The sequence below is a fragment of the Mesoplodon mirus genome (genome assembly GCF_964341445.2).
Source record: "Mesoplodon mirus genome assembly, chromosome: 4".
NCBI classification, from domain to species: domain Eukaryota; kingdom Metazoa; phylum Chordata; class Mammalia; order Artiodactyla; family Ziphiidae; genus Mesoplodon; species Mesoplodon mirus.
The window spans coordinates 177,033,790-177,060,955 of record NC_138979.1 but is presented as its reverse complement, the minus strand read 5'-3'; the positions used below and the strand labels follow the sequence as shown (position 1 = coordinate 177,060,955).

General features: G+C 52.7%; 1 protein-coding gene across 2 annotated transcripts in view; it reads right to left on the bottom strand.

Moving 5' to 3' along the window:
• The window catches only part of SLC24A4 (solute carrier family 24 member 4), a gene marked incomplete at both ends in the record, with an annotated part of 174,623 nt that overhangs the window by 30,590 nt on the left and 116,867 nt on the right, over positions 1-27,166 (bottom strand). Inside the window, 9 exons of one of the 2 annotated variants that reach the window (XM_082618319.1) lie at positions 3,939-4,131; positions 6,785-6,954; positions 11,838-11,980; positions 13,810-13,863; positions 15,442-15,467; positions 18,474-18,548; positions 19,361-19,464; positions 20,000-20,084; positions 21,359-21,433. In XM_082618319.1, the coding sequence (XP_082474445.1) occupies positions 3,939-4,131; positions 6,785-6,954; positions 11,838-11,980; positions 13,810-13,863; positions 15,442-15,467; positions 18,474-18,548; positions 19,361-19,464; positions 20,000-20,084; positions 21,359-21,433 (925 nt within the window). The remainder of the gene's footprint in view (positions 1-3,938; positions 4,132-6,784; positions 6,955-11,837; positions 11,981-13,809; positions 13,864-15,441; positions 15,468-18,473; positions 18,549-19,360; positions 19,465-19,999; positions 20,085-21,358; positions 21,434-27,166) is intronic. The other variant, XM_082618320.1, reaches the window with a different exon arrangement.

The window sequence follows — 27,166 nt, the reverse complement described above, 5'->3', positions numbered from 1 at the left end:
CTGAAACCCAGGGCCCAGCACATAGGAGGCACCTAGCAGAGACTAATTCCCTCTCCCTGACCCTGGGGATGAGCACAGTACCAGGTCTCCAGGGATTCTGGCACCCGCGACCTTTCTAGAACATTGCTTATGGTCCAAGCAGGAGAGGGAATGCGAAGCTGGGTATAACAGAAACCATGAGATTAAAGCACATCATGATCCAAATGAACATTTACGGAGCACCCATGTGTCACACAGTGCACAGAGGCAGTGTCTAAAGATCTATCTTACTTACTTATCTTATTTACAGAGACCCAAAGGCCATCAGCCCATTCTGTGGATGAGGAACTGACGTTTAGGAGGTGAAGCAGCTTGTCCGGGGCCAGAGCGCTGGTGAGTGGTAGAACTGAGATTCGAACCCAGGACTTCTGGACTCCAGAGCCTGCCTCCCAGCCTGTCCCCGACCATGCAGAACAGCTGCACACCAGATGGCCTGGGGTGACTCCTTGACACCTGCAGCCACGCTGGTTCCAAGCTGACCAGAGGGACGGATTCTGCCCTCTTCCCAGTGCCCCACCCCCTTATCCCTTCCCTGGCCCCACGCTTCCTTCCTGGGGTCCAGTTTAGGAGAACATGAGCTCCATCCACCCCGAAAGCCCCTCAGGGCCTCCCTACAGTCCCAGATGATTGTGATGCCACAACCAGAGATGAGCTGAAAAGATGAGGAGAGTGAGTGGGTGGACGGAGGGCCTGCATCTGGATACTTGGAATTTCTCACAGGTGCTGTGTCCCATCGACTGGCTCTAAGTTCCTGTAAGCCTCTGTCCACACCAGCCGCGATTTCCCTTGGCTGCTGTACACACCTCAATGGGCGGCAGCCACGCAACTCTGTTCCCACCCCTGCTCCCACACTGAGGGGGGAGGAGGAGGTGGAGAGGAAGTCACTTGTGGTTTCCCAGGGCAACACCTGGAAACACTTCCGCAGGGACACAAAGGGAGCTTTCCGCAGGGACACAGGAAGCCCCGGCCCGTTCCTGAGGGCAAGGAGAGGCAAGCACCGGGCGGAAGCTCACAGCACTCGGCTCTGCTGCGGGCCGGCCCAGGGGAATGTCCTGGAGCCCCTGGCTTGAAGAGGAATGTGGAACCAACTTCAACAGGAAGCCCCTGCCCGCCAGGAAGGGCAGAGCTCCCTGAGGAAGGGCTCATGGGTGCAGAGAACCTGGCAGGGACCTGGTCCTGGCCTTTGCGAGAGAGCAGCATTAGAAGCACCGCCGCCCGCCCCGGGAGGTGACCTGCCCAGAGTCCCTGCAGGAAGCTAGACCCGATTTCCCATAAGCCACTTCTCTAAGGAGCATCAGATCCTGGCACCAGGACAAGGGGAGGAGGTAGTTGGCTCTGGGGCCACCCCACAAAGTCCTGCCAAACTCAAGGTTTCAAGGAAATGGAAAGATGAGTTGCCCTTACAGGCGGCTGCCTCACTTTATAGAGGAGCAGCTACCAAAAAGGGCGCGTCCCTTCCCTGGTTTCCTGCAGAGCCCTGCGTGACGAGCGGCATCGGGACCAGGATCCAGATGAACCAGCAGCGCAGGGTGGTGGTGCTGGTGACCCCGTCAGGCCCCATGTCTGTAAGATGGGGACTGCATCCGCCTCCTGGGGCTGGAGAACAGAACTCTCCGAATAGTAGCTCCTTCTCAGTCCGACTCCCCAGCAAGGTAGGCTGTTTCCTGGACAACAGATGCATCTCCCTCTCTGTGGCCACACTCCAGGCCTCCCTGGCATCTGGCGTCCAGGTACTGAGGAACTGAAACCCCACTGATGATCACAGCCCCTGTTCTCAGCCCCACGTGGACTTGGCTGGGGATGTGACGGCTCGAGGCTATGTGCAGTACCCAGGGGACTGTGTCTGGACCTCTCAGGACCACAGAAGTAAGAAACGCTAGGTGGGGCAGGCCCGTCCTGGTCCACCAGCCCTGGAGCAGGCTCTCCTCTGGGTGGACACACCTCCCTCCCAGGATTCCGCCCCACAGAAAGCTTCCTTTTCCTGCATATCTAAACGGATGATCTGATACAGGTTTCCAGGATCTGGCGAAGACCACCCCTCCCTCCCTCAGTGGCCCAGCCCCAGCCCCAGGGGCCAAGCTCCCACCCAAAGACGGTTCGACTTTTAGCCCACCAGACTAGCTGGCTGAGCATGACCTTTGCTCCCACAGAATGTTCCGGAAGGTGGGGTGACGTGCCAGGGATGTCTTAGAGGCAGGCCGAGATACAGATCCCTCAGCCTTCTGGTCAGCAGAGGGGGCCCTGGGGAGGACCCAACCCCTGGGCTGGGCCCCTCTGTGACCTCAGTGGGGGAAATACATTCCACTTTCTGGGTCTTCCCTTAATGTGAAAGAAGGCTGGGAGGTGCTGACCAGGAGCAGCAATTCCTAACCTGGCCTAGGCCCCAGGAATCCCCTTGAGAAGGTTTGAAAATGCGGATTCCCAGGCCCTGTTCCAGTCCTTGGACTCTCTGGGTTTGGGAACCAGGCCCTGAATTTGGAGAAGAGCCCCCGGGTAGCTGTGCTCAGCAAGCTCTGGAGACTCTAATCCAGAAACTCCGAGGAAGACCTGTGACTGCAAATAGAACCTATATTTTCCAGATGAAGCATGGTGACAGAGTATCCCAGTCCAGGAGGGCCCACACCATCTATCTGGGAAGCAGGAGTGTCCCCATAAAGATGGGGACGAGGGGCCGGGGCAGCCTCTCACCCCTACCCCCCCCCCAAGCCATGTCCCAAATCAGGTGCGGTCTGTAAGCCTGGTGTTAAAAACATAGAATTCTTTTCAGAAAAACATCAAGTTCTGGACTTGAAAATTGGGAATTCTCCTGCCTTGCAGAATGGCAGGACACCAAGAAAAAAACCTCCGAGATGAGGCCAAAGAGTTCAGGCTTTCAGTTCCCATCATGGACTGCAGAGGAGTTTGGTTAAAGATGAAGACAGACTGTCTGTGTCTGGGGATCCTCTCGCACACGAACTCCTGAATTCATTCATTGGACGGATATCTACTAAGCACCTACTATGGGTCGGGCTTGGGCACTGGGGATACAGTGAATGAAACAGACAAGATTTCGGCCAGCACGGAGCTGATATTTTAGCCGGGGAGACACAGATAACCAAATATATAAAATATTTAAATTGGGGTGGTCAGGGAAGGCCACGCCGAGAAGGTGACATTTATGCAGAGACCCAGAGAAGGTGAGGAAAGGAGCCATATAGATAACTGGGGAAAGTGCATTCCAGCAAAGGGCAAGTGCAAAGGTCCTGGGGCAGGAGCACACCTGCTACGTTCTGGGAAGGACAGTGAGGAGGCCAGTGTGGATGCAGCAGAGGTGAGGTCAGCACGGAGCTGGCCGTCAGATGACACTGGGACCATCCAATGAGATGGGAGGACACTCAGGGCTGGGGGTAGAGTCACGCCTGTTCTGACTTATTTATAGGTAGGAGATGTCATCAAATAGATAAGGTGTAACTGTCTGAAGGTCATTTATGGCCTTAGAATATCCTGTCCCAGCAAATATACAATGCATGGGCAAAACAGCCTGCCCGTGCTGGAAGGGTTGGAGAGTCTGAGCATGTCCATAAGAATAACATACGTGGCTGTTTTTCTAACTGCATGAGAAAGCCTCGATGCCCTGGGCATTTGAGTGCAGTCACTAGGGGTTACTGGCACTTCCCAAGTCTCCATCTGGCCGACCGTCTGGCACACAGGCTCCCCAACCCTGGGCAGTGCCTGCATCCCAGTGCAGCTCTAACCCACAGTTCAGCACCTAGGAGGTGTTCGCCGAGTGACTTAATGCCCACCCTTCCCACCAGCCTCCCCCGCCCTCATGGGTCCAGCTCTCCATCCTGAAGACCCGGGGGTGGACCCTCGGAGCCCCCAGCAGTGTAGCCCGGGAGCCCCACCCCCCCAGAACTCACCGGGCATGGAGAAGGGGGACAGGAACGCGGCCTCGACCAGCTCTGGCTCCGGGGGTGGTGGCGGCTGTTCCCCCTCCCGCTGCAGCTCTGCAGGGTTTTCCACAGGAACATTCCCGTTCTCGATGCTCTCGTGTCTCCCGTTCTGAAGTGGCTTGCTGCTCACACCGTTTGCCGAGTTGATCAGCCTCTGCCTCTGTGTGGACAGGAGGCAAGACAGACACCCAGGTGTGTGACAAAGTGTCGCCCTGTTGTTTTGTTCCTCCCATGTGGCGGCCCTTAAAGGTTTCGAGAACGACGCCCCTGGAGATGGGTTTGCCTGAAAAATGGCCCAAGGACCTTGGACTCCAGCTAAGTTTGCTCATTTGCACTTGGACAAATACCAGCGAGGGTATCAGTCAGAGCCCTGGGCCTCCTCTTCTTAGCGCCAACCTGACAACCCGTCCCATGTCACTGGATGACAGCGATCATTCTGCATCCCCCAGTAGATGGTCATAAACCACCTGAAGACAGTCACACAGGAGAGACTTTGCATAGTTTAAAAATATTTTTTTTCCACACAAAAAGTGCATTTACATTATGTGTCCAACAGCCCAATGATGGTTCACATCAAGATATAGAACATTTCCAGCCCCTCCAAAGACTCCTTTAGGGTCCCCTCTCTCCAGGGGTAACCAAGGTAACTCCATTCTGACCTTTATAAACATCAACTAGTTTTTCCTGAACTTGCGCTTCCTATAAATGGATTCAAAGAGTACATATTATTTTACGTCTGGCTTCTCTCACTCAACTGAATATCTGTGAGGTTCATCCATGTTGCTGCACACATCAGTCATTTGATATTTTCAGGGCTGTATAGTACTCCATCCTGTGAATAACACACAATGTATCCTTTGCTTGTTGATGGGCCTTTAGGTTATTTCCCCTTTTTGGTTATCATGAAGAATGCCATGAGCATTTGTGTACATGTCTTTTTGTGGACATATGCGCTCATTTCTCCTGGGTATTTATCTAGGAGTGGGATTGCTAGGTCATAAGGTAGGTGCAGGTTGAACCATTTTACACTCACACCAGCAACGTATTACAATTGCAGTTGCTTCCCATCCTGGTCAACGTTTGATACTGTCAATCCTTTTCATTTTAGCCATTCTGGTGGATGGGTGGTGGTATCTAATGGTGGTTTTAATCTGCATTTCCCTAACAACTAATGATGCTGAGCATCCTGATTGGGTTAGTGGCCATTCGGAAGGCCTCTGCTGTCCAAGTCTTTTGCCACGTGAAATGGGTGTGCTCTGAACCAACCCGTCCCCTTCCCTCCCCCATCTCCTCGTAGCTACTGACCAAGGCTGCCTCCTTTCTACCCAAGCAGAAGCTGACTTTGCTCGCCAAGACTGTGGGTTTCTACGAAACCAGGGAAATGTAGAGGCCCCATTTCAAGAAATCAACAGGTTTTCATGCTCCCAAGAATCTGTTTGCCTTTTCACAGCTCATCTTTGTCTGGCTCCCATTAAAAATATTTATGGATCAGCTTTAGGCCTTGTGGGTGACGATCATCACACATGGACACATATATCCTTCCCAGTTACTTCAGCAGGAGACCAAGAGTCAGTAAACATGTCCCCAAGGCAATACTCCACAACTGTGTGCCTAACACTTACCCTTGTGGTTACTGGAAGCAAAAAGAGGGGGGGAAAGTCATTATTCCTTAAAATGGAGGCATGTTATTTTTTCCAAAAGAAAGAGGAATTGACCATTAACTGCCTTCATGTTGGTTTTAGGCAGGGACTCCTAAATCATGAAGTCTAGGGTTGAGTGGAAATTTAGAACTTTTTTTCCTACACGTGTGTCCACAACATTTAGCCCACCCAAAAGAGCAAAGTGATCTACATCTGAGACTCAGGGCCAGACGTGGAGGCATAATATTTTTCTACCCAAAAAGAGGGAAATGAAAGGTCATCCTTATTAAAAACAAAACAAAAACAAACAAAACCCCCAAATAGCTGTGCAAGGACAGAATTGTAAGGAGGTGGGACGTGACCCAGTAGGAACATGAATGGTAACAATGGGAGGGGGTCACGACTCGAGCTTAATAGGAATCAATAGAGAATTATACTTGAAAAAGAAATCTGCAGCTATGAGGTTGTATTAAAAGAGGCATATTGAGCTTCCCTGGTGGCACCGCGGTTGAGAGTCCGCTTGCTGATGCAGGGGCACGGGTTCGTGCCCCGGTCCGGGAAGATCCCACATGCCGCGGAGCGGCTGGGCCCGTGAGCCATGGTCGCTGGGCCTGCGTGTCTGGACCCTGTGCTCCGCAACGGGAGAGGCCACAACAGTGGGAGGCCCGTGTACCGCAAAAAAAAAAAAAAAAAAGAAAGAAAGAAAAGAGGCATAGGTTACAACACGAAGGAGGTGACGGATCCACATGCTGAGAGAGACAAACCAGAAGGTTTCTCCGTTTCCTTCTAGAGTTGCTCTACTCAGAGAGAACAGGTGTGTATTCATTCTTTTTTTGCCCTGAGTAACAGTTACAATAAACAATCCATACTTCAGACTAGTCTTTCTCCAATTAGTTTTACTCTAGTACTTGACAAAATACTTAGTGGAACATGCAACCGTGGTATTTGATTGCTACCTGCCTTAAAATCCTTCCCGATAAGACCATTTGCTGCCTGTGGGTGAGGTTTGGGCTTCCTTCCTTCAACAGGTGTGGCGATAAATGCCAGCCTGGCAGAGGACACCCCAGGCCCAACACCAGAAAGTGTGCTGACAAGCCAGGGCCTCCTCACACTGCCAGAACCCATCCAAGGCCACTCGCTCTCACGGTCTCATGGTCCTTGAAGCCAACTCACCTCGTTAATTATGATCCTGCTGGCCATCCGCAGACGAGTCCTGGGCGCAAACTTATTGGTGATCATTATGCGTAAACCTGCTTCCGGGAAGGTGAACTTGGGAGGGCTGGAGCTCATGACCTCATCCACCATCACCACTGGGCTTCTGCTGTACTGCGGTTCCTCCTTCACTACATTGAGCACAAAGCCATGATTAGTGCTGAGATGCCCCGGGGCAAAACCCGAGGGCTGGGGCGACTGACTTCCCCTCTCGGGCGCAGACTTCTTGGGCTGTGGTCTCGGCAGCTGGTAGCCGCCTGGAAGCCTGGCTGCGGCTCCTCCCCTTAGTCAAGTGGGCCCCTGGGTCTGAACCGCCTGCAAGCACTGGACAGAGCCCCAAAGTCCCCCTGTTACAGGACCACTCCCCCATCTCCACTGCCAGCCCCTCTGCCAATCGCTGCCCCTCTCTTCCGGGGCCCAGTCCTGGCTAATGGCAAGGGTCTTTCAGTTCCTCATTTAAGCCTCACAGGGCAGCCCACCTACAAAGCGGACAGGATCCCTGCCAGCTCTCACCCCTGACTCTGAGAGGACCTTTCTTTCCCGCTGTTTACAGAGGCTCAGACAAAACTTTACAAATTGACCAGGGCCCCCTGGAATGGAAAATGCTGGGAGGCACCAGAGAGCACCGGCTCTAAACTTCCCAGGAGGCCACCTGCTCTGTCTTAGAGGAACCATCTCCATCTGGCACAAAAGGATGCTTCCAAATTTGTTCCCCATGAGGTAGGCAGTGAGGTCAAAGATCTGGCTCACAGGCCCTGGGCGAGGCAGCTGAGACCCAGGAGAAGCCTGCTTGCAGAGGGTGCACGGAGAGCCGCTGGCCGAGCCCAGTGTCTCCAGTAAAACCAGCACCCTCCAGCAGGGAGGCCACTCTCTCTGACCCTTTGCTTCCACTCATGAGGCTGAGGAACACACCTCCCCAGTGCCCAGACCTGCCCTGCCACCTTCCCAAACATGCTCCAAGCTCGAGTCCTGGGGGGTTTGACATTTAATTCCAGAGCCCCAGAGGGTCCAGAAACAGAAGCACTCCAGAACACAGCACACAGAAGCAGGGGGGCTTTCGCCTCCAAGGGGCTATCAAGGCAGATGTGCCCACCCCTCTCCACTGGTCACCAGCTCCCGGTGGGTGTCCCTCCTGGGTAACAGGGTAACCAGGAGTAGTCGAGCGCAAACCTGAGCAAGAGTTAATGGCACAAACACAAACAAATGCACACCAGCCACACACACACCCTCACCAAAGAGGCAGCAAGGCTCAGCAGACAGGAGGCGTGTGGTTAGAACCAAAGCCAGGAGGACCATGCATTTTTTTCGGAGACAGACACTAACCGCCAACAAGGCGTGTGCGTTGGACTCACGGATTTTGCTTTTTAAATGCATGTGTTATCGCTTGGATGAAAGCAGATTACTTACAATTTAGAAGAGGAGAAGAGTTAAGGAGACAAAGGCCAACAGAGATTGCCAGAGATGATTAGTGTGCGGTGGACACCGGGGAGTCTGGGGCAGCATTCTTGAGGGTGGCCCAGATGCCAGGGGGTTATGTGAAGGAGGGTGTTAGTAGAGGGGCTTCGATGCTCGGGGCCTCTGGCCTTCTGGACGGCCCCTCTCCTGGCTCGGTCCCACTCTGAGGATCGGGAGCCCCCGTGCCCGCTGCCCCGCCCTGCTGCAGGAAACCTTCCCTCCTCTGGAGCCTCCACCTCAGAGGGAGGGGGAAACCAGCAAAACAGCTGCAGGCTCTGTGGGTAGAGCCAGCCCTATCATGGGCACCACCTGGGGGAACAGTCGAGCTCAGGAGGAGGGAAGAGCCATGATACCTGACTTCTCAGGCACCTTGTCCTGGCACCGCCCACCAAGTGGCAGCACAGGGTGGTATGGCCAAGCCAAGGGCGCCTGCCCAGCAGGTAACCCAATCAAGTACAGCATGTTTCTTGGGCAGTTCAGCCTAAGGCCAGGTATCCTTCCCTCTCTCCCTGCTCCAAGCCAAAGTTGTGTCTGGGGCCAGGGCAGCTTGGAAAGGTCCCAGAGTGAGCCCAGCCAGGGGTCAAGATGGCCTTGGTTGTCAGTCCGTGTTCAAGGCCACCTGACAGCCAACAGGGAGAGGCAGGACCCCCAGCCGTGATAGGACACGAAGGGGTGCCTTCCTGCCTTTGTCTTCGTCACCTTTTCTTGGTGTATCGTGCTCTGCTTTCTTGAGCTGAACTGAAGTGTGATGTAAAAAATGTGTAAAACTTGTAGGGAACCCCCCCCCCCAAACAACTGTACGCAGAACAAAGTTGGAGGAATGCTATTTCCCTCAAGAGAGCAAACTGGCTCGAGCTGACTTGGTGAGCTGAACTGTAGGACCTTTAAGAACATTTAAGTACATAAAGGTATTTAATAGAAGTGGGGGTAAAAAGGCAGTGTGTCCTCTCCTGTCAAGAAGCTGGGTTAAAAATGTTTGATTTTACATATACGGGGAAATACCAAAGCTGATACCAGCAAAGTCAGGGGTGTGCGCGTGTGTGTTTTCCTGAAATAAGTTAGTAGCCAGCAATCTTTGACAACCCTGGATGGGGTAGTTTACACGACCTGCCTGAAGGCTGAGGACCAGGGGAGAGAAGCTCCGAGTTGGAAAGATTCTGTGGCAGCACTGTGAGAAACGGCAAAGTCCCGAAGCCCCCGTCTCCTCAGGCCCCTCCCCACCCCCCGGGGTGGTACAGGCGCTCCTTCTCCCTGCCCCTGTCAGTCTGTCTGCTTCTATCGGACAGAGCCCTGCACATGCCCTCTGGCAGGGAAGGCGCATCCACCAACTGGGGCTGCATCTCTGGGTTTCCCACCTCTCCAGTTCCAGGCCTGCATCCCCCCAACCCCCCAAATCTTTTCCTCCTTGGCCTTTATCTAAGTGCATTCACCCTGATGAGAGCTGGACGGAGACCTATCTTCGCACCTTTCCCTGTGCCCGGGGGCAATCCTGTGTCTAATCTTCCAATTTTTTAGAAACTGCCCTGGGCTTCGAAATTTGGGGAAAAGTAATAAACTTGTGGGAAATCCTACTGTCATGGGTACAAAAGTGAGGGAGACAGGCCACCAGGGAGCACCTGGAAAGGCCCCGCACGGGCTGTGGCCTTGGGGCAGCCGGGATCTCTGTGGAAGAGGAAGTGGCTCACGTCCCTGCCCCTGGCACTGGGGACGGGCCTCTTCCATCAGCCACAGGGGTGGCAGGTAGCTCCCGGGGCTGGCACCCGAGGATGCGGCTATTTCCCACTGGCCTGAACGACTCCGCGTGTGGAATCTCTCTTCTTGCCACAGAGGTCCAGAGGACCCCAGGAGCCCTGATCTCCCTGGACGAGGGCGGCCAGGAGCAGCCTCTGTCTTAAGAAACTGTGGGTGGGGACACGCCTTGGAGCCGCAGCGTCCGTGGAGCTAAAATCCAGACCAGCAGCCACGCTGTTCCCTTCCCTTCTGAGACTGTCCTGGAAGCGGGCTCTCCCCCGGGGCAGCCTGCTCGAGCTCAAGGAACAGGACACGCAGCACAGCCCCACCCTCTGCAGGCCTCCTCTCTCACGGAGGAGGGTGGGCCTCGGCAGCCAGGCTGTGGCCTTGGCCGCACTCACACCCTCTCCCCACCAGCCTCCCTCCTCCCACGTGGAGAAATCCACCCCTCACTCAGCACCCACGACAGGTGCCTTCCTCCTGGGGGTTACCTGGGACGGGACAGAACATGCTTGCCCAGAGCGCACATGGGGGGAGCTCCTACCCTGACCCACCCCAGGGTGGAGGCTGGGGAGAGGGCCTGGGAAGACAGATTTCGGCCTCCACATGTCCCAGACACTGGCCAACAGTCCGCTCTGAGACATCAGTGACACCACAAAGGAATTAAAGTCACCTGAAAGAGGGGGTGACTTGCCCAAGGCCCTGAGGAATAAAGGAGAAATACTCCTCGGGTAGCTGGTCCAAGGGGCTCTCTCCTGGTTAAAGGAGGCCTCTAGCAACACTGTGGGTGGAACTCAACAATGCCAGCTTACGCTGTTTTTTTCCAGATCTTAACTCCAGGAATCTATTCAGGCCTTAACACAGTTCTTGGATGGGAAAGAGTGTGAACTCGCTCGCTGTCCTGGCAGCTGTCCCCACAGCTGGACTCACCTGGTAACTGGCTGGGTTAAGAGTTGAGGACAAGGTTTCCAAGGCAGGAGCCGGTCGGGCCCAGACATTTGGGGAACCTGACAGATACGGGCGGGCTCCGGAGGCCCAGAACCCCCAGACAAGGGGCCAAAGAGAAGCTGAGGAGACCAGACCACAGTCCCCAGGGGAAGGGGCTCCCACCAGGGCTCTCGGGGGTGGGTCTGGAAGTCCTTGAAGCTCCGCGGCATCCTTCCTAGCCTTGCTGTTCATCTGGGCAAGGAGCCGGTGGTCTCCCTAGAACAGAGCTCTGCAGAACTGGGCCTGGCAATTGAGAAACCACAGGGAGACCGAGCCTGCTCTGCCTTCCCAAGTCCTCAGCTTCCTGTCACCGGCCTTTGACATGGGTCAGAGATGTAATTCACTGCATTTCAGGAAAGCCGAGCAGGGCTTGAGACTTCCTCGGGAGGCTTGGGGCGATCCCCGAGGACGTGACTGCGGACTCTTTTTTTTTTTTCTTTTTGTGGCACGTGGGCCCCTCACCGCTGCGGCCCCTCCCGTTGCGAAGCACAGGCTCCGGACGCGCAGGCCCAGCGGCCATGGCTCACGGGCCCAGCCGCTCCGCGGCATGTGGGATCCTCCCGGACCGGGGCACGCACCTGTGTCCCCTGCATCGGCAGGCGGACCCCCAACCACTGCGCCACCAGGGAAGCCCTGTGACCGTGGACTCTTGATTCATCCTTCTCCCATCTAAGTAAACGCCCATCTGAGCCACACCCCCTAAATGACGCGCCCTCCTCATTTAGGGTCCCGTGGCCAAGGGGCAGAGTGACAATTCAGAGGGAGTGTGTGTGCACACGGAAGAGAAGGGGAGAGTACGTGCAGTGACATGGCTTGCCCGCTCCTGTCTGCTCGGCCTTACCTTGCCCCAGCAATGGCATGGAAGGGTCATCAGAGTTACTATCACAGTAATCATTACCATCCTCCAGCTCACTGTTGACCGTGTTGCCATTTGCAATGGTCTTCTGTTTGACTGTGAAGAAGGCCTGCATCTTCACATTGTACCTGCAAGTCAGTTAAGGCGGGAGGTCAGAGCTGCGGGGTGGACTGCGCAGGGCCCTCCCCCACCTCCTTCCCCTAGCACCTGGGGGAGCCGGTGGGGGGCTGAGGCTTTTCAACCCAGCTGACAGAGGCTCCTGACAGGAACCTTGGGATAATGTGCAGTCGCAGGGGGCCTGCTCCTCCTGAGCGGGCCTCCTGGGGCCAGAGGAGACCTTCAGCCCAAGAAAATGACTGACGCCTACTTCTGCGTGCTATAAACCTGTCCTGACAAAAGAAGTTCAGCCCAGCCTCGCAACAGGCTCGAAGCAGGTGTTCCCAGGCCTGGCCTTGCTCCCGTGGGCTGCCTGGGGGCCCTTCCCGGTACCATCCCAGCCAGCGCTGCTGCCCATACCGAGAACAGACTCCATCCCAGACCCCAGGCTGGCGGCCCCACTGAAAGGCACTCAGAGAGGAGACGGTTTAAGGACCATCCTCTTGCAGTTTGACAGCGTATCACCCATTTTTATAAAACATTATAAACGTTTTAGGTCAACGGGGGGATTCATAGCGTCGTAAACCTCAGGGGTGTTTTCCTTTTCAATTACCTGCAGAGGTGTGAGGAGAAAGTTACAAACCTGAATGTGGCTTAGCTCATAGGTAGCCTTTTTTTTTCTTTTAATTGTAGAAAAATACATACCACATAAAATTTGCCATTTTAACTATTTTCCTTTTTTTTTTTTTTTTTTTTTTTTTTTGCGGTACGCGGGCCTCTCACTGCTGTGGCCTCTCCCACTGTGGAGCACAGGTTCTGGACACACAGGCTCAGTGGTCATGGCTCACGGGCCTAGCTGCTCCACGGCATGTGGGATCCTCCCGGACCGGGGCACGAACCCGTGTCCCCTGCATTGGCAGGCGGACTCTCAACCACTGCGCCACCAGGGGAGCCCTATTTTCCATTTTTAAGTGCACAATTCAGTGGTAGTAATTACATCCGTAAGGCTGTGCAACCATCACCACTATCTAGTTCCTAAATTTTTAGTAGCCCGTACAGAACTCTGTTCCCATTCACCATGAGTCATTAATTACTCCCTCCCCCGAGCACCTGGTGATCAATCTCTAATTTGCTGCCTGCCTCTAGGAGTCTGAGTCTCCTCAGTACCTCACATAAGTGGAACCGCACAGTATTTGTCCTTTTGTGACTGGCTCCCTTTCACTCAGTATAATATTCTTAAGGTTCATCCACATTTGTGGCATGAGTCAGAATTTCCTTCCCTTTTTATGGCTGAATATTAATTCATCATGGGTAGTTTTGAGATGATTCTGACCTGGGCAGCTTCCGGAGGGCCTCAGGGTACACAACCCCGGCGCCAAGGTCTGCATCTTTAGAACTACACGTGGTGCCGGGTGCAGTTGTGCAAGGTGGCAGCCCCGAGAGGTGGCATTTTATGAAGTCTGACAAAATGGAGGTGCCCAGCTCTTTCAAAAGAGAGGCATTAAATTATCAGGTGATTTATAGAGACAGAACAGAAGAGCGGTCACCCTGGGGCACGGGCCAGGGGTGTGGACCGGGCTGGGAGAGAGGTCCCCGCTTGCTATTTGTTTTGGGAGTGGCCTCAACCTCCCCCCGACCAGCCAGCCACCTACCCCGGCCCAAGTGCAGACAGAACCCTAACACAGAGTCTGACTATCTCTCTCCCACTCTGGCTGCCCCAGCAGGGTGTCCCCCAGAGAACTGGGGTGGCCAAAAGTGACCGCAAGGGCTGAAGGAGGTTTTCTTCCTGCTCGGACAAAAGGCTAAAGCAGGATGTGAAACCAGGGGTGAGACAGCCCAGAAGAGGAGAAAGGGCACTTACTTCATGATCAGAATGTAAAACACGTACAAGATGATGAGCACCAGGCCTTCCCACCTCAAAGACAGAAAGGAGACTGGTTAGAGCCAGGAGGCCCGCGGCGCTGAAGGCTGGGAGTGACCAGCATGGCGGGCTGAGCAGGGTACGTGGTCCTGTCACCTTCCTTGACCCAGCGCCCGGCCCAGGACCCAGGCATGCAGGCGAGCCCCCCAGCCCCCAGCCGTCCTGCAATCTGAAGCTCTCTTGGTAACAGAGAAGGCTGAGGGTGGGGCCTTCTCAACTACAGGGGGTCTCATCTACAGGGCTCAGGAGGAGTTCCCCTAGCTACCTAGAAAAAGGAGGGCCCAGGGCCACCTCATTCCAGACTCAGGGAGGGGAGTGGCCTGGAGTCATGACGCTAAGAGGCCCTATGGTCACCCGAGATTCTGGCCGGCAACAGGAGAAGCTGTGGGTGCAGGTGGGAAGGGACCCTAAGAACTGCCTGAAGAGATGGGCCAGTCACAGGAGCCTCTTGGGGCAAACATGGGGGCTGGGCTGGGTGGGGGTCTTTCTGGGGTGCACTCTTATCGCCGTCCTGCAGAACCAGCGTTCAACCCCACACATGGTGGGGATTTTTGTAGCTCAGAACACAAGCCTCTGAGGAGTCACACAGCTTAATTTGTTGGGTCATCTGACAAGTGTGTCCTAAAGACCTACTATGTGCCTGACATGAGCCACAGTCATCTTGGGGAGCTCTTCCTCTGCTAGCCCACAGCCCAGCAGAGCCACAAAGGAGTCTGATGACTGGACCACCCCCTCAAAACTCCATCTGCAGGTGAGGAAAAGGAGACTTCTTGGCTCACACGGTGGGTTAGGACCCAGACCAAGGATGCTCTGGGCCCATAGCACGCAGCCGCTCGCGTCAGTTCTCCTGAATCTATGCCCAACAAATAACCACGTACAGGATGCAGATCTGAATCGTGGTCAATGAAGAGAACCGTTTTTATGGCTTATAGATGTAAGATACATTCATGCCCTATAAATTAAAGTGGCAATATCAACCTCTTTAGAAGTTTGTGCTTTATGTATCTTGATTAAGAAATCACTTCCTACCTCCATATCATAAAGATGAGTCCCTATATTCTATCCTAAATTGTTTTAATTTTGCTTTTCACAGTGAGATCTTTAATCCATCTGGGATTTATTCTTGTATAAGGTGTGAGGGAAGGAGCTGACGTTATTTTATTCTATATGAATTCCTCGTTTTTGTAGTATGAGGACCCCTCCCGCCTCCCCCAACTCACTACCTTGTCATGATTCCTGTCGTATCCCCCAGCCCAGAACTGGGCCCATTACTGGGTTCTCAGTTCCATATTGGCCTATGCTTATTCTTGTGCAAAACACCATACTGTTTTCACTATTTTAGCTTTATAATATATCTTGATATCTGGCAGGGTGGGAGTACTAAGGGAAACAATCTTTGTCACTTTGAAAGGATAAATAAAGGCATGACTGCTCAGAATGATACCCTTTTTTACTTTCACAAGTTCATAAACTTATGTTTGTAAAAATAATTTTAAAAAACATTCAATGAACCCGACAAACAAGGATACTAACAAAAAAAGGAACAACGAGAAACAAACTTTAAAAACTTACCACACAATTTCTTCATCATATATGAACTGGAAGGCAAAAGAAATAAAGGGCGGGGTGACAGATTTATTCCAAAAGAAGAACAAACGCAGACCTCTAAGCACCCAGAGCCAACACATAGGCTAGTTCTGTGTTTCACAGAAAGCTGGCTCTTCTCTCCATGTCTGGGTTTCTCAAACATAGAAGGTGACCTTTCCTTAGTGGAAACCTTGGTCAGTAGATGCTGCTGTATGAGGTCTCGGGTGGGTCTCCAGATAGAACTGGCCTGTGCTACCAACAGTCCAAGTAGCCACTGGGGCCAACCTGGCAGGGGTCTGCCCTCATTAATGGAACAGAGTTGCTGAAATCAAGAATCTTAAAAACTGAAAAGGCATCTCTGTATGTATGTATGTTTGTGTCTATCTACCTACCTACCTACCTATCATCTATCTATCTATCTATCGATCGATCGAGCCATCTGTGGTACCTCTGTGTGTGTGGGTGGGGAGGAAGGGGTGTCATTTTTTAAAAAATAAAGAGTAACCCCTTTGGAAACTCTGAGGGCAAAGGACCATTTGTACCATTTGAAGGGAGGCCAGGGGTGTTGGTGGGGATGCCGTGGCTTCCTAAGAGGGCACTGACATTGCCCAACAATTCCACCCAGCATTGCCTACGTGGGACATGGATGAATGATGCTTCTGTGGTCCAGGGGAGGAGTCCTGTGATGGCCCCAGCCAGGCCCAGTGCACACAGGAAGGTGGAGGAGCAGTGCCCACCAATCTGATCTTGGAGACACGGGATGCCAGGAGAGACCAGGGGGATGTTGTCTGGACTTGGGCCCATTGTACCCCTCTCCTGGCTGTCATGGCAGGCAGCACACACAGAATCTGCCTTGGGAAGTCACTTCAGAGAGGGTCCTCCTGGCTGGGCATTGCTGTGAGGCTCCCCAGACTCAAGCCTCTGAGGAAGAGGCACTCAATAGAGGGGAGCCCAGTGCCACCACCTGGGAAACCTGGGGGACATTTATGGGGATAGTTTCAGTTTTTTTTTTTTTTTTTTTTTTTTCCTTTTGCGGTATGCGGGCCTCTCACTGTTGTGGCCTCTCCCGTTGTGGAGCACAGGCTCCGGATGCGCAGGCCCAGCGGCCGTGGCTCACGGGCCCAGCCACTCCGCAGCATATGGGATCCTCCCAGACCGGGGCACGAACCCGTATCCCCTGCATCGGCAGGCGGACTCTCAACCACTGCGCCACCAGGGAGGCCCAGTTTCAGTTTTTATAACCCAGTGGAGGGCTACTGGCATTTACAGGCAGTGAAGAACCAGGGTGCTAGTCAGCCTAGAACATGTGAAATGGTTCGACCAGAGGAGTTCTTCTGTATTTGGCACACGTCTTAAATGTCCTGCTAGATATTTAGGCAAGCAGAAAAAAAAATGACCTGAGCCTCAACCGTAATTCCATTTTGCAAATCAAAGTATTCTTACATGGTTTTAATAAATATTTAATTTCCTAGTGAGTTAAATGTCATGCAAATGGAGGGATGATTGTACTTGGCTCTGTTTAGGATTTTATCAGGAGTCATTCATAATTTTGGAAAATCACATCATCAAGGTCGGCACTGCTCGTGGGGTTGCCAGCCCAGCATACCAGCCTCAGTCTGCACTGGTAGCTGTAGGGCCTGGAGATTTCCTATATGGGGGCAATGAATCACATCATTCAACATTCTAGCACCTTCATGCCCAAACATTTACACATTGAAAGATGTATTCTTTTATTATGAATTACTTTTATTTGTCCTTTATGGTATAGTTTGGGCATTATATTGATTTTGTAAAATTGTGTATAGGTAGATAGTTTTATCTTTAACTTTCATTTTTGGGGAGTGTGGTGGGCAGCCTCTCAGGTGCCTCGATGATCCCACTGCCTGATCTTCATGCTCGCCTGTGTGCGTGGCCTGAACTTAGGGATTTGCTCGTAACAGAATATGGCAACAGCGATGGGCTGTCACTTCCGAGATTCGGTTGCAAGCAGACTGTGGCTTCCAGCTTGGTGCCTCCTCGCCCCTGCTGGGAGGGAAACCAGTCCCCAAGCCGAGAGCTGCACCGTGGAACAGCTTGAGGCCGGCCTGCAGCCTAGCGAGTGATCCTGAAAGTAGGTCGTTGCCCACGGGAGCCTTGACATAACTATACCATGGCCAACGCCTGTGAGCCAGAGGGCTCGGCTAAGCCACTCCCAGATTTGATGCATAGAAAATGGGAGCAAGAAAGGTTTGCTGTTTTAAACTGCTAGGTGTTAAGGGAAATTTGTTACACAGCAACAGATAACTAATACAAGGGTCATGATTATCAAAGCCAGTTGGCTCTAGATGTTCTTAGGTTGAGAACTGTCACTCTAGGGCATGCTCCATACTCTGAAATCTGGGCATGCCATGTGCATCTGCCCTCTTGAAAATGACCTGCCCTCATGCCACCACTTTAAAGCTCCTTTTGGATGGAAGCTGTTCCCCTGTGGATGACATGGTCCTTCCTTGGCAGTAACCTGTGTCATGGGCTGTGTCACTGTCATGTGCCATGATGTACCCGAGCCCTCAGGGATCCCTGTTTCAGTCCCTCTGCCTTTTCTGCCCATATCCTTGCTCCCAGCTGCCAACCCTGATTGCTCCCAGCTGGCCTCTCTTCCCTGCTCCGCGGTAAGGCGGGAAACCAGACACTCTGCTCTTTAGTAAATGGGCTCTAAGTGAGGATCTGAAGGCCTCTGATGAGCACGTGCTTGAGCTTAACTGCATCAACCGTATGATGCCTTCTTTATCTTTTTCAAGGCCTTTGTGCCCTCAAGGTGGTACCTGGATGTGATGGATAAGCAAAGCATCAGGTATGAGATTTTCAGGACACGGAGGTATGGTGGTAGGAGACTGGTCAACATGACTGCAGTGAGTGGCCAGCACACCCCAGGGTAGGGCCACCGTGGGTTCTCTGTTTCTAGTGCCAGGGACAGAGGTGGGCAGGGCCCTGGTGCCTTCGCAGAAGCGGGGGGCGGAGGGGGTGGGAAGGTAACTCACGGCAATGAGCACAATGACAGAGAGGGTGTAGTACACAGAGTCTCGGCACACGGCCCACCACGTCAGATGGATCACCTGCTGAGCAAAGGGCCATCAGCTGTTACTGGCTGGCGAGATGGGGTATGGGGGCCGGGGGACACTGCTGGGGGGCTCCCACCACCCCCAGACCCCTGCAGGTGCAGACATATGTCCACGGAGCTCATCTTAACTGTGCCACCAGAACCACATCTTGTCTGGCCGTTCAAGGTTACCCTGTGCTCTTTGTCACATGTGGGGACGGAATGATACCACATCATGCTCCTAAGTGATGGCACAGCTGCCCCCTGTTCCTCCAAGGTGACCACATGGCATGTTTCTCAGCAGAAGCCAGGGGGAGAGGCCAGAGGCATTCACTCTTCCCTCCGATGTTCGAACCTTCCGGGGGCGACCGGCTGCCCACCTCTACCTCCCTTGGCCGGGCGGGGCCTACCCTTGAGCCTGACTCTCTGAGATTGAGTCTAATGTCCCCCTGGGGCTCTGAGGGCCAGGAAGATGCGATGGGGTTTCAACAACAAGCCAGCTTCGTGCGTCCTGTGGGGAGGCCGAAGGCAGGCCCCAACTATGTGCAAAGTCTAGCTCAGGGTCAGAGTTACAGGAGACGCCTCTTAAATATTTACTGCTGTTGAATGAACGCTCCCCCCTTGGACCAGCCATGGAGCTGACGCTCTTCCTGCTCTCAGACCCACCGGTGGAAGGAAGGTAGCACAGCCCTGCTACCCATGAGGAAGCAGGCTCGGAGAGGAAACCGTTTCTGACAGCCACAGCACTTACAGGCTCGGCTAGGGCTGGGCCTTGGGCCTCCCCGCGCTGTCCCTACGTCATTTTGTACGGAGAGAGAGACCACTGACCTGCCCTGCGGATAATCCACAAACTCCGATTATACATAGGATGTTGAACACAGCAGAGCCCACAATGGTCCCAACCCCGACATCTCCATGGGTGATGAACACACCTGGAAAGAGAAAGGCACAAACACTCCTCTGCAAAGCCCAGCCCTTCCCCTTCCTTAGACCCGGGCCGGCTCTGTGTCCCCCATCCCATGAACGGAGGGAAGCTGTTCTTATCAGAGAACACCAGCAACGGGGTTGAGGACAACAAAACCAGAGGTGGAAGTGCCCTCAGGGACCGGCTACTCTAAAATGCTCCCACTTTCTGAACAGCTTTATTGAGATGTAACTCACATGCCATAAAATTCACCCATTTAAAATGTCAATTCAGTGTTTTCTGGTCCAGTCACAGAATTATACAGTCATCACCACAATCTAATTTTAGAACGTTCACTTCACCCCCAAAAGAAACCCCATACCTGTTAGTACCCCACTCCACCTCACACCCCTGGGAACCACTAATTCACTTTCTATCTCTCTACTTCTCCCATTTTACAGATGAGAAAACTGAGACTCAGGCTGACAAATGCCCACACTAGTCTGGACGCCAAACCTGGGCTCTCTCTGCATCCTGCGCCTCAGGGCGACGGGACTTCTTACCAATGACAGAGGCAAACAGCTCTGGCGTCGAGCTTCCTGCAGCCATGAAGGTGGCTCCAGCCACATCTTCACTCAGATGGAGTTTCTGAAACAGAAGCAACCGCACACCCTCAGGCTGTGAGGTGGGGGCAGTAAACATGCTAACTGGACACTTGGCAGCCAGGGAGAGCGCAGGAGTGCAGCGCCGTAGCCAGAGTCAAGCTCCTGGGCTGGCGGCCTCTCCTCCCTGCACCTCCTCCACGCTGCCAGGCACTCAACCCAGAATCGCCTGTCCCCTTCCCCCATCTGTCCATTTCTGTTCACTCTCTGAGCCCTTAAATAACGTCTCCTTGATGAAGTCTTTCTAAGTGTCCACCACGAGCCAGCCACTGCCCTGGGACAGAGGGGCTGAAACACGAATCACGCAGTGAGGGTCTGAGGCCCATGCGCTTGCCTCCCCGCTGGATGGTGAGGGTAAGGTTGGTCTTTTCCATCTTTGGATGTGCCTGGAACAGGGTCTGGTGCTCAGCGGGGAGTCCCCCAGTTTAGCGCCCATCTCCTCTGGTGCTCACACAGACCTTGGGTACCAAGCGGACCTCCACACACCAGGTTGTGAGATGTGGAGGCCTCGGACGCACAGCCTGGCTCCTGCATCCCAGAAGGCCTTCTCAATGGCAGGCCCGACACCTGGCTGCTCACTGAAACAGACCCTCACATCCTGTCCCCAGGGCTGAGCCAGCACGGGACAGGGTTGGAACTGTCAAGGCCCACTCTGCTTGGTGACACTGTGTTCTGGCCACAGAGGCCCATCCTCTGATCTGGAATGTGGGGCTGGAGGCTTCGGGTGCCCGGGAAAACCACAGAGATTCTGGATCTGCCTAAATGCCAACTTGAAGGTGCCCACCTGTGGTTCTCAGAAGGCCCCCGGGCAGGCTGGCTCAGGGCAGGGTTCGACCTCCTCCTGCCCTCACCTCCCAAAGCACTCCTGGGCAGCCTGGGCTCTGAAGCCACTGCGGAATCCAATCCCTGGGCCAGCACAACCTCCCCACTGAGCTTGCTACAGAAGGGGGTCCTCGGAAGGGCTGGAGCTCTGGGCTTGATGGAAAATGGGGTGGGGGCCCATCGCTGACCCCAGGTAGAAGCCCGGCCACCTCAGCCCTGCCGCAGAGGAGGTGCCACAGAGGTTCAGCCACTGAAGCACGTGTGATAGCTTTTAGCAGAATCCAAACCATGCTGCATCCTGTCCTGCCCCTCCCTGCCTCTGCCTGGGCCTGCTCCACGCCCCGGTCCTTCTTGGCCTGGTACCGACACGCCACGTGTCAATCACCCCCAGCCCCGCACCCAGGCTTTGCCAAAGGGTCCTAAGTCCTTCCCACGTACCTCGCAGATCTTCTCTAGAGACGGAACGAAGAAGTCATCGCACACAATGGCCAAGGCGTAGAACATGTACAGAGCCTGCGAAGGAAATGGGGAGACAGAGAGTGTCAGCCAGAACTCCTGCCACTGATGGGCGCGGCCAGGCGTCCATCACCCTCCAAACCAGCCTGCTCGGGCAGAGGCCAGGTGACCAGAGGGAGGCACAGAGGAAAATTCTAGCACCACAGAGATGTGATTCCTCAATTCCCTCACTGACAGATGGGGAAACTGAAGCCCAGACAGGAGAAATCACTTGCTGAGCAGCGGAGGGGACTAGAACTCATGCCACAGGGTCCTGTGCTTCTTCCTCTCAAAGAAGCAGCTCTCTCTTCAGCACCACGGTAGGCCCTCAAAAGGCAAGATCCTAATCTTAAGGGCCAAGAGGGAAAGCATATAAAATGGCCATTTTAAGAGTTTAAAATAATCATCATCCTGATTTCCCCCCGTTCGTTTTAGAGAAGGCATCATTTCCTTGTTACTGACTGCCCACCTCCTGCCAAAACAGACGGCAACGTGAGACCCAGCATTTCCTGGGACGCTGCTTGATGTAGGTCCAGGTTAAAATCCACAAGCCATTTACACTGGGAGGCTCATGGAACAGAGTCCAAATTCCAGTGCTAATCCTGGGAATTATTTGCCTTGTGATTTTGGATAAGTTACATCTCTAGGTCTCAGTTTCTTCTGTTTGATGACAGAGTAAGAACAGATGGGTAGTTTTTAGACGGTTTTATCTACAGATCTCTTCCCTGACCTGTCCATCCAACACGGCTCTACTGAACTCATCTTATGTGCCAGGTACTATTCTAGCCACTAGGGATAGGTGGCGAGGATGCCAGGAAAAGCCTCTGCCTCTTTGTGGGGGACGAGCAGATAGGCAAATGAAGTATCTGTAACTGCCAGGAAACAGCAAGTGCAAAGGTCCTGAGGCAGGAGCATGTTTGATGCATTTGAGGAACAGCAAGGTCACTGGTGCAGGTAGAACAGAGTGAGAATAAGGTGGAAAATAAAGAATGTGACGCTGGAGGGAGAGGCAAGGAGCAGGACCTATGGAAAGGAGATGGGATTTTACTCTAGGCTCTGGTGGAAGCCATTTTTTCTTCAAAGAAAAAGTGACATGAATGCCCTATTCTCAAAAGAGGGAAAGGCTGGGCTGCTTCAGCTAAAACAGCGTGATATTATGACAACTTTATAATTAATTAACTGTGATTAAAGTGGAAGATCTATCAACTGTGACCAAAGCATCTGAGGCAGATGTCTACTGGAGTAGACATCTACTCTACTGGAGTCCAGGTGTGGCTTTTGCTGAATTTGACACATTATCTTTTGGTGGGGGGAAGGAAAAAGGAAACAAATACTGGGGGTGTGGGTAAAGTGGACAGAGAGAGGTGGGAGAGACCCTGCTCCAAAGCTTAGGATACCGACTTGAATTCACACCCTCGGAAGTTCCCCGCAACAGCATCTCCCAGACAAAGGGTGTCCCGTGAGGCTGAAGGGCCTCTGGCTCCCCTGACACCTCAGAAACACTGGAGAGAAAAGGGGGCCATGATGGCACCACTGTTTCCTTCACTTGGGCCAGAAGTTCTGAGAAGCTTCTTAGTGCTACAGGCAAAAACTGGCTCGAAAGCTCCAGCCTTTTCTTGCTCTAAAGAAGGGCTCAGCAAACTTTTTCTTAAAGGGTCAGATAGTAAATATTTGAGTCCTCGCAGGCCACAGTCTTTTTTTTTTTTTTTTTTTTGCATGACTAGTATTCTTTAAATTCCAATGACAGTTACTGTATCATGCCCAAATCACGGGTTAAGAACTGAACTATCATGTCAACATATTTTTAAACATTAAAAAGAGAACCTAGAAAGATCCCAAGTGTATAAATCTTGGGGATTTAAAATTTTCAAAGTGAAATTCAATGGGAAGAGGGACATGATAAAAAAAAAGCCACTGGTATTACCTTATCACAAAGGATTCAGATCTTTCCCTGAATTTTCACAAACAGACCATAATCTAGTAATAAAGCACCTCCCCATCCCCAGTTTTGCTTATTTCCCAAACAGATTTTGGCTGATAGTTTCCCCTCTAGTACGGTTATCACTTAAAAAACACAAACATTCAAACTAAAGATACACTGGATTACTAGCTGTAACCTTAGTAAGCCTGCATGGATTGTTTGCTACCAAATATTACAGTAATTTTATAGCGATCACAAAAAGTCATTAGGTTCTCCTTGTTACAATGACGACGAAAAGTAAAAACCTCTTGCTGTTTCTAATACTCATCACAAAGAAGAGATGTGCTTATAAGGCAGGAAGTAACACAAATTCCTTTAGAAATCATTGCATTTTCACTTTGCTGAAGTTTTCAACTGCAAAACCTCAGTGAAAAAAAATGTTGCAAACCCAGAAGAGTACATCTCACCATCTTAAGTGCACTCCAAAATCTCAAGCTTACTTTAAAAGCCCACAGTATGGGTATTTAAAGTCTTTTCGAAGACCTCTCCCAAATACCACACATCTCCAGATAAACCACGTAAGAAGCTTGAAAGCAGTGAAGGATGTTAACCTGCTGGTGCAAGTTTCTGACACCAATCTTTCAAGCCACCGAAAACCATGTCTTCAGGTACCTTTTTCAGTCTTCCCCAACTTGCAGCAAAGCAAAACAATTTTGCTTTTTCCCCTGCACTTAGCAGAGTTCTAAGCATGTTAGAAAGTTTCCAAGCAACTTTTTTTTTGTGCTTCCATGCAATAATTTAACTAGCATTAACAATTTACTATTAACTAGTATTTTCTTCGCCCATGAGCTCTATATAATTCCCCAGAGCTCTGCCTACTGATCTTTTCTCCAGAGAATTCCCTTCAACCCACATTCCCTACCACTCCCACCCTCTACAACCCACACCTAACCACAACCCTCCTCCCTTCTCCCTTTCTTCACGCCCGCCCCTCCCAGCACCTGCGGCAGGCTTTTCCCTCCCTACCACCCCTCACTTCAGGGTCCTCCCATTTGAACACTAAGATTACTCTGAAATCTGATCAAGTAAAATTGAAGTTAAAAAACACATAGAGCAAGATGAATCAAAGCTCACTATCGGTACCCCGACCACTCCCTTCTTAGTAGGAATGCCCAAACGAGACCTGCCATTTCTATCACAATTTGGGCAGGAACAACTCGTACCTCCAGCACAGTACAATGACCCCCCTCAATTTGCCAGTTGGCTCATTTAAGTGTTTACCTAAGGCATTTCAATCTTGAACACTTTCCCAACACACAGATTATATCATCACACTAAGAATTCCTCCGACCAATACACAGGAAGGCAGGCGGGTAGATGAGAGGGTCACTGGGATCCATCTGCAAGCTCCATCTACAAGGCAGCACTGTGTTGTGGCATCGGGTTAACATGTTCTACAGCTTAAGAGCCCTCTGGGACTTCCCTGGTGGCGCAGTGGTTGAGAGTCCGCCTGCCGATGCAGGGGACACGGGTTCGTGCCCCGGTCCAGGAAGATCCCACATGCCGCGGAGCGGCTGGGCCCGTGAGCCATGGCCGCTGAGCCTGCGCGTCCGGAGCCTGTGCTCCGCAACGGGAGAGGCCACAACAGTGAGAGGCCCGCGTACCGCAGGAAAAAAAAAAAAGAGTCCTCTGGAAGCAAGGTTCGTAGCACAGAACTAGTACAACAGGAGGCTGAATTTAGAAGATGCAGCATCTGAAAACCTCCACCCCAGAAGAGAGGTGCCTGCTGGCATTCACGTGCCCAGAGATCGCTGCTTCTGGATTACATACTCAAAGCAACACATCTGCTGAAGGCCCCGGATGCATCTGCTTTGGACTTTTTAAAGACTGCCCCCTCATAAGCTCATCTGAAAACCTTAAAGGATGGTCTCCTGAATGAATACAGGGCTTCCTGAGCAAGGCCTGGAAACAGGACATTGGAGAACTGCTCCTCCTAAGCCTCTGGAAATTCAATCTGTAGACATCAACTTAGGCGGGCTCTCTCCTCCTCCAGGGTCTCCCCTCCTGAACTGCTACGACTCACACTGGCCAGGGGCTCCATTTCGCCTGGTGCCATCAGCTTGCCATGATGAACACTATAGTAACAAACCACGGTCTTTGAAGCATTTGTGTAGCTTTCAGCTGGTACCATCGCTGTGGGCCCATCCAAGGGTGCACCTTCAATCCCCACCCTCTCCACTGGCAAGCAAGACCAACCCGCCCACCCAGAGTCTCCGCTGGGGATGCCTCTCCTCCTTCGGGATTACCAACAATACCGACTCCGGCAGGGACGCCAGCAACTTTCCCGGCTTACCAGGTTACCAGAAGCAACGTTTTAAGTGAGGGGGTAACCTCGAGAGAGTTAGAGGGAGGAGGAGGAGCAGAGTGAGGTCACGAAGAGGTAAGCGTGGAACCTAGAGGAAAAGTCCAAAGGGGTGCACTGCCACCACCCTGGGCCAGAACTGTCAGCCCCGCGAAGCTAAGCTCAGTTTCCACAACACCAGGCCTCACCCCCAGGTGGGTGCACAACCCTCTGTACAGGAGCGGCACCCTCCTAGAGGTCAGGCTCCCCTTCTCCAGCAGGCAGCTGCGACAGCCAGGCCTGGGGTGTTGGCCTCCCCCCGGGTTACTGTGGGCACTTCCGACGCAGCTCTTCCCAGCACAGTTCCCCCAACATCTAGTCCCCCCTTCAACCTTCCTTCTCCTGGCACCCCCCACCCCCCAGTCCCATCTAACTCTGCCATCTCCCCCACCTGTCCCCTGAGACCCTAAACTGGCCACCTCCTCCCCCAAAACTAAGCCCAGGCCCTCTGCCCTCCCTGTCGCTAACTCCTCCACACAGTCTGTCTTGACTCTGGTGCTGTAGGAGAGTAGCCATGGAATGGGTGTGGTTGCATTCCAATAAAACATTATTTATAAAAACAGGAGGTAGGCTAGATTTGGTTCTCCAGACATAGTTGGGTAATGCCTGGCCTAAAAGGTTCCTGCCTGGTGGAGCAGTGGTTAAGAATCCACCTGCCAATGTGGGGGACACGGGTTCGAGCCCTGGTCCGGGAAGATCCCACAGGCCACGGAGCAACTAAACCTGTGCACCACAACTACTGAGTCTGTGCTCTAGAGCCCGCAAGCCACAACTACTGAGCCCGCGTGCCACAACTACTGAGCCCGCATGCCACAACTACTGAAGCCCACGGACCTAGAGTCCATGCTCCGTGACAAAAGAAGCCACCGCTGGGCTTCCCTGGTGGCGCAGTGGTTGAGAATCCTGCCAATGCAGGGGACACGGGTTCAAGCCCTGGTCCGGAAAGATCCCACATGCCGCGGAGCAACGAAGCCCGTGCGCCACAACTACTGAGCCCGCGTGCCACAAGTACTGAAGCCCATGGACCTAGAGCCTGTGCTCCACAACAAAGAGAAGACACCACAATGAGAAGCCCGCGCACCGCAACGCAGAGTAGCCCCCACTCACCGCAACTAGACAAAGCCTGCGCGCAGCAACAAAGACCCAATGCAGACATAAATAAATAAATAAATAAATAAATAAATAAATAAATAAATAGAATTTATTAAAAAAAAAAAAAAGAGAAGCCACTGCAATGAGAAGCTTGTGCACGGCAAGGAAGTGTAGCCCCTGTTCGCCTCAACTAGAGAAAGCCCGCGCACAGCAACGAAGACCCAACACAGCCAAGTAAATAAATAAATAAATAAAATTAAAAAAAAAAAAAAAAAAAACGTTCCTGCAAAATTCCTGAGGTCCTCTCAGGTTCAGGAAAAAATGCTTTGTCAAGATT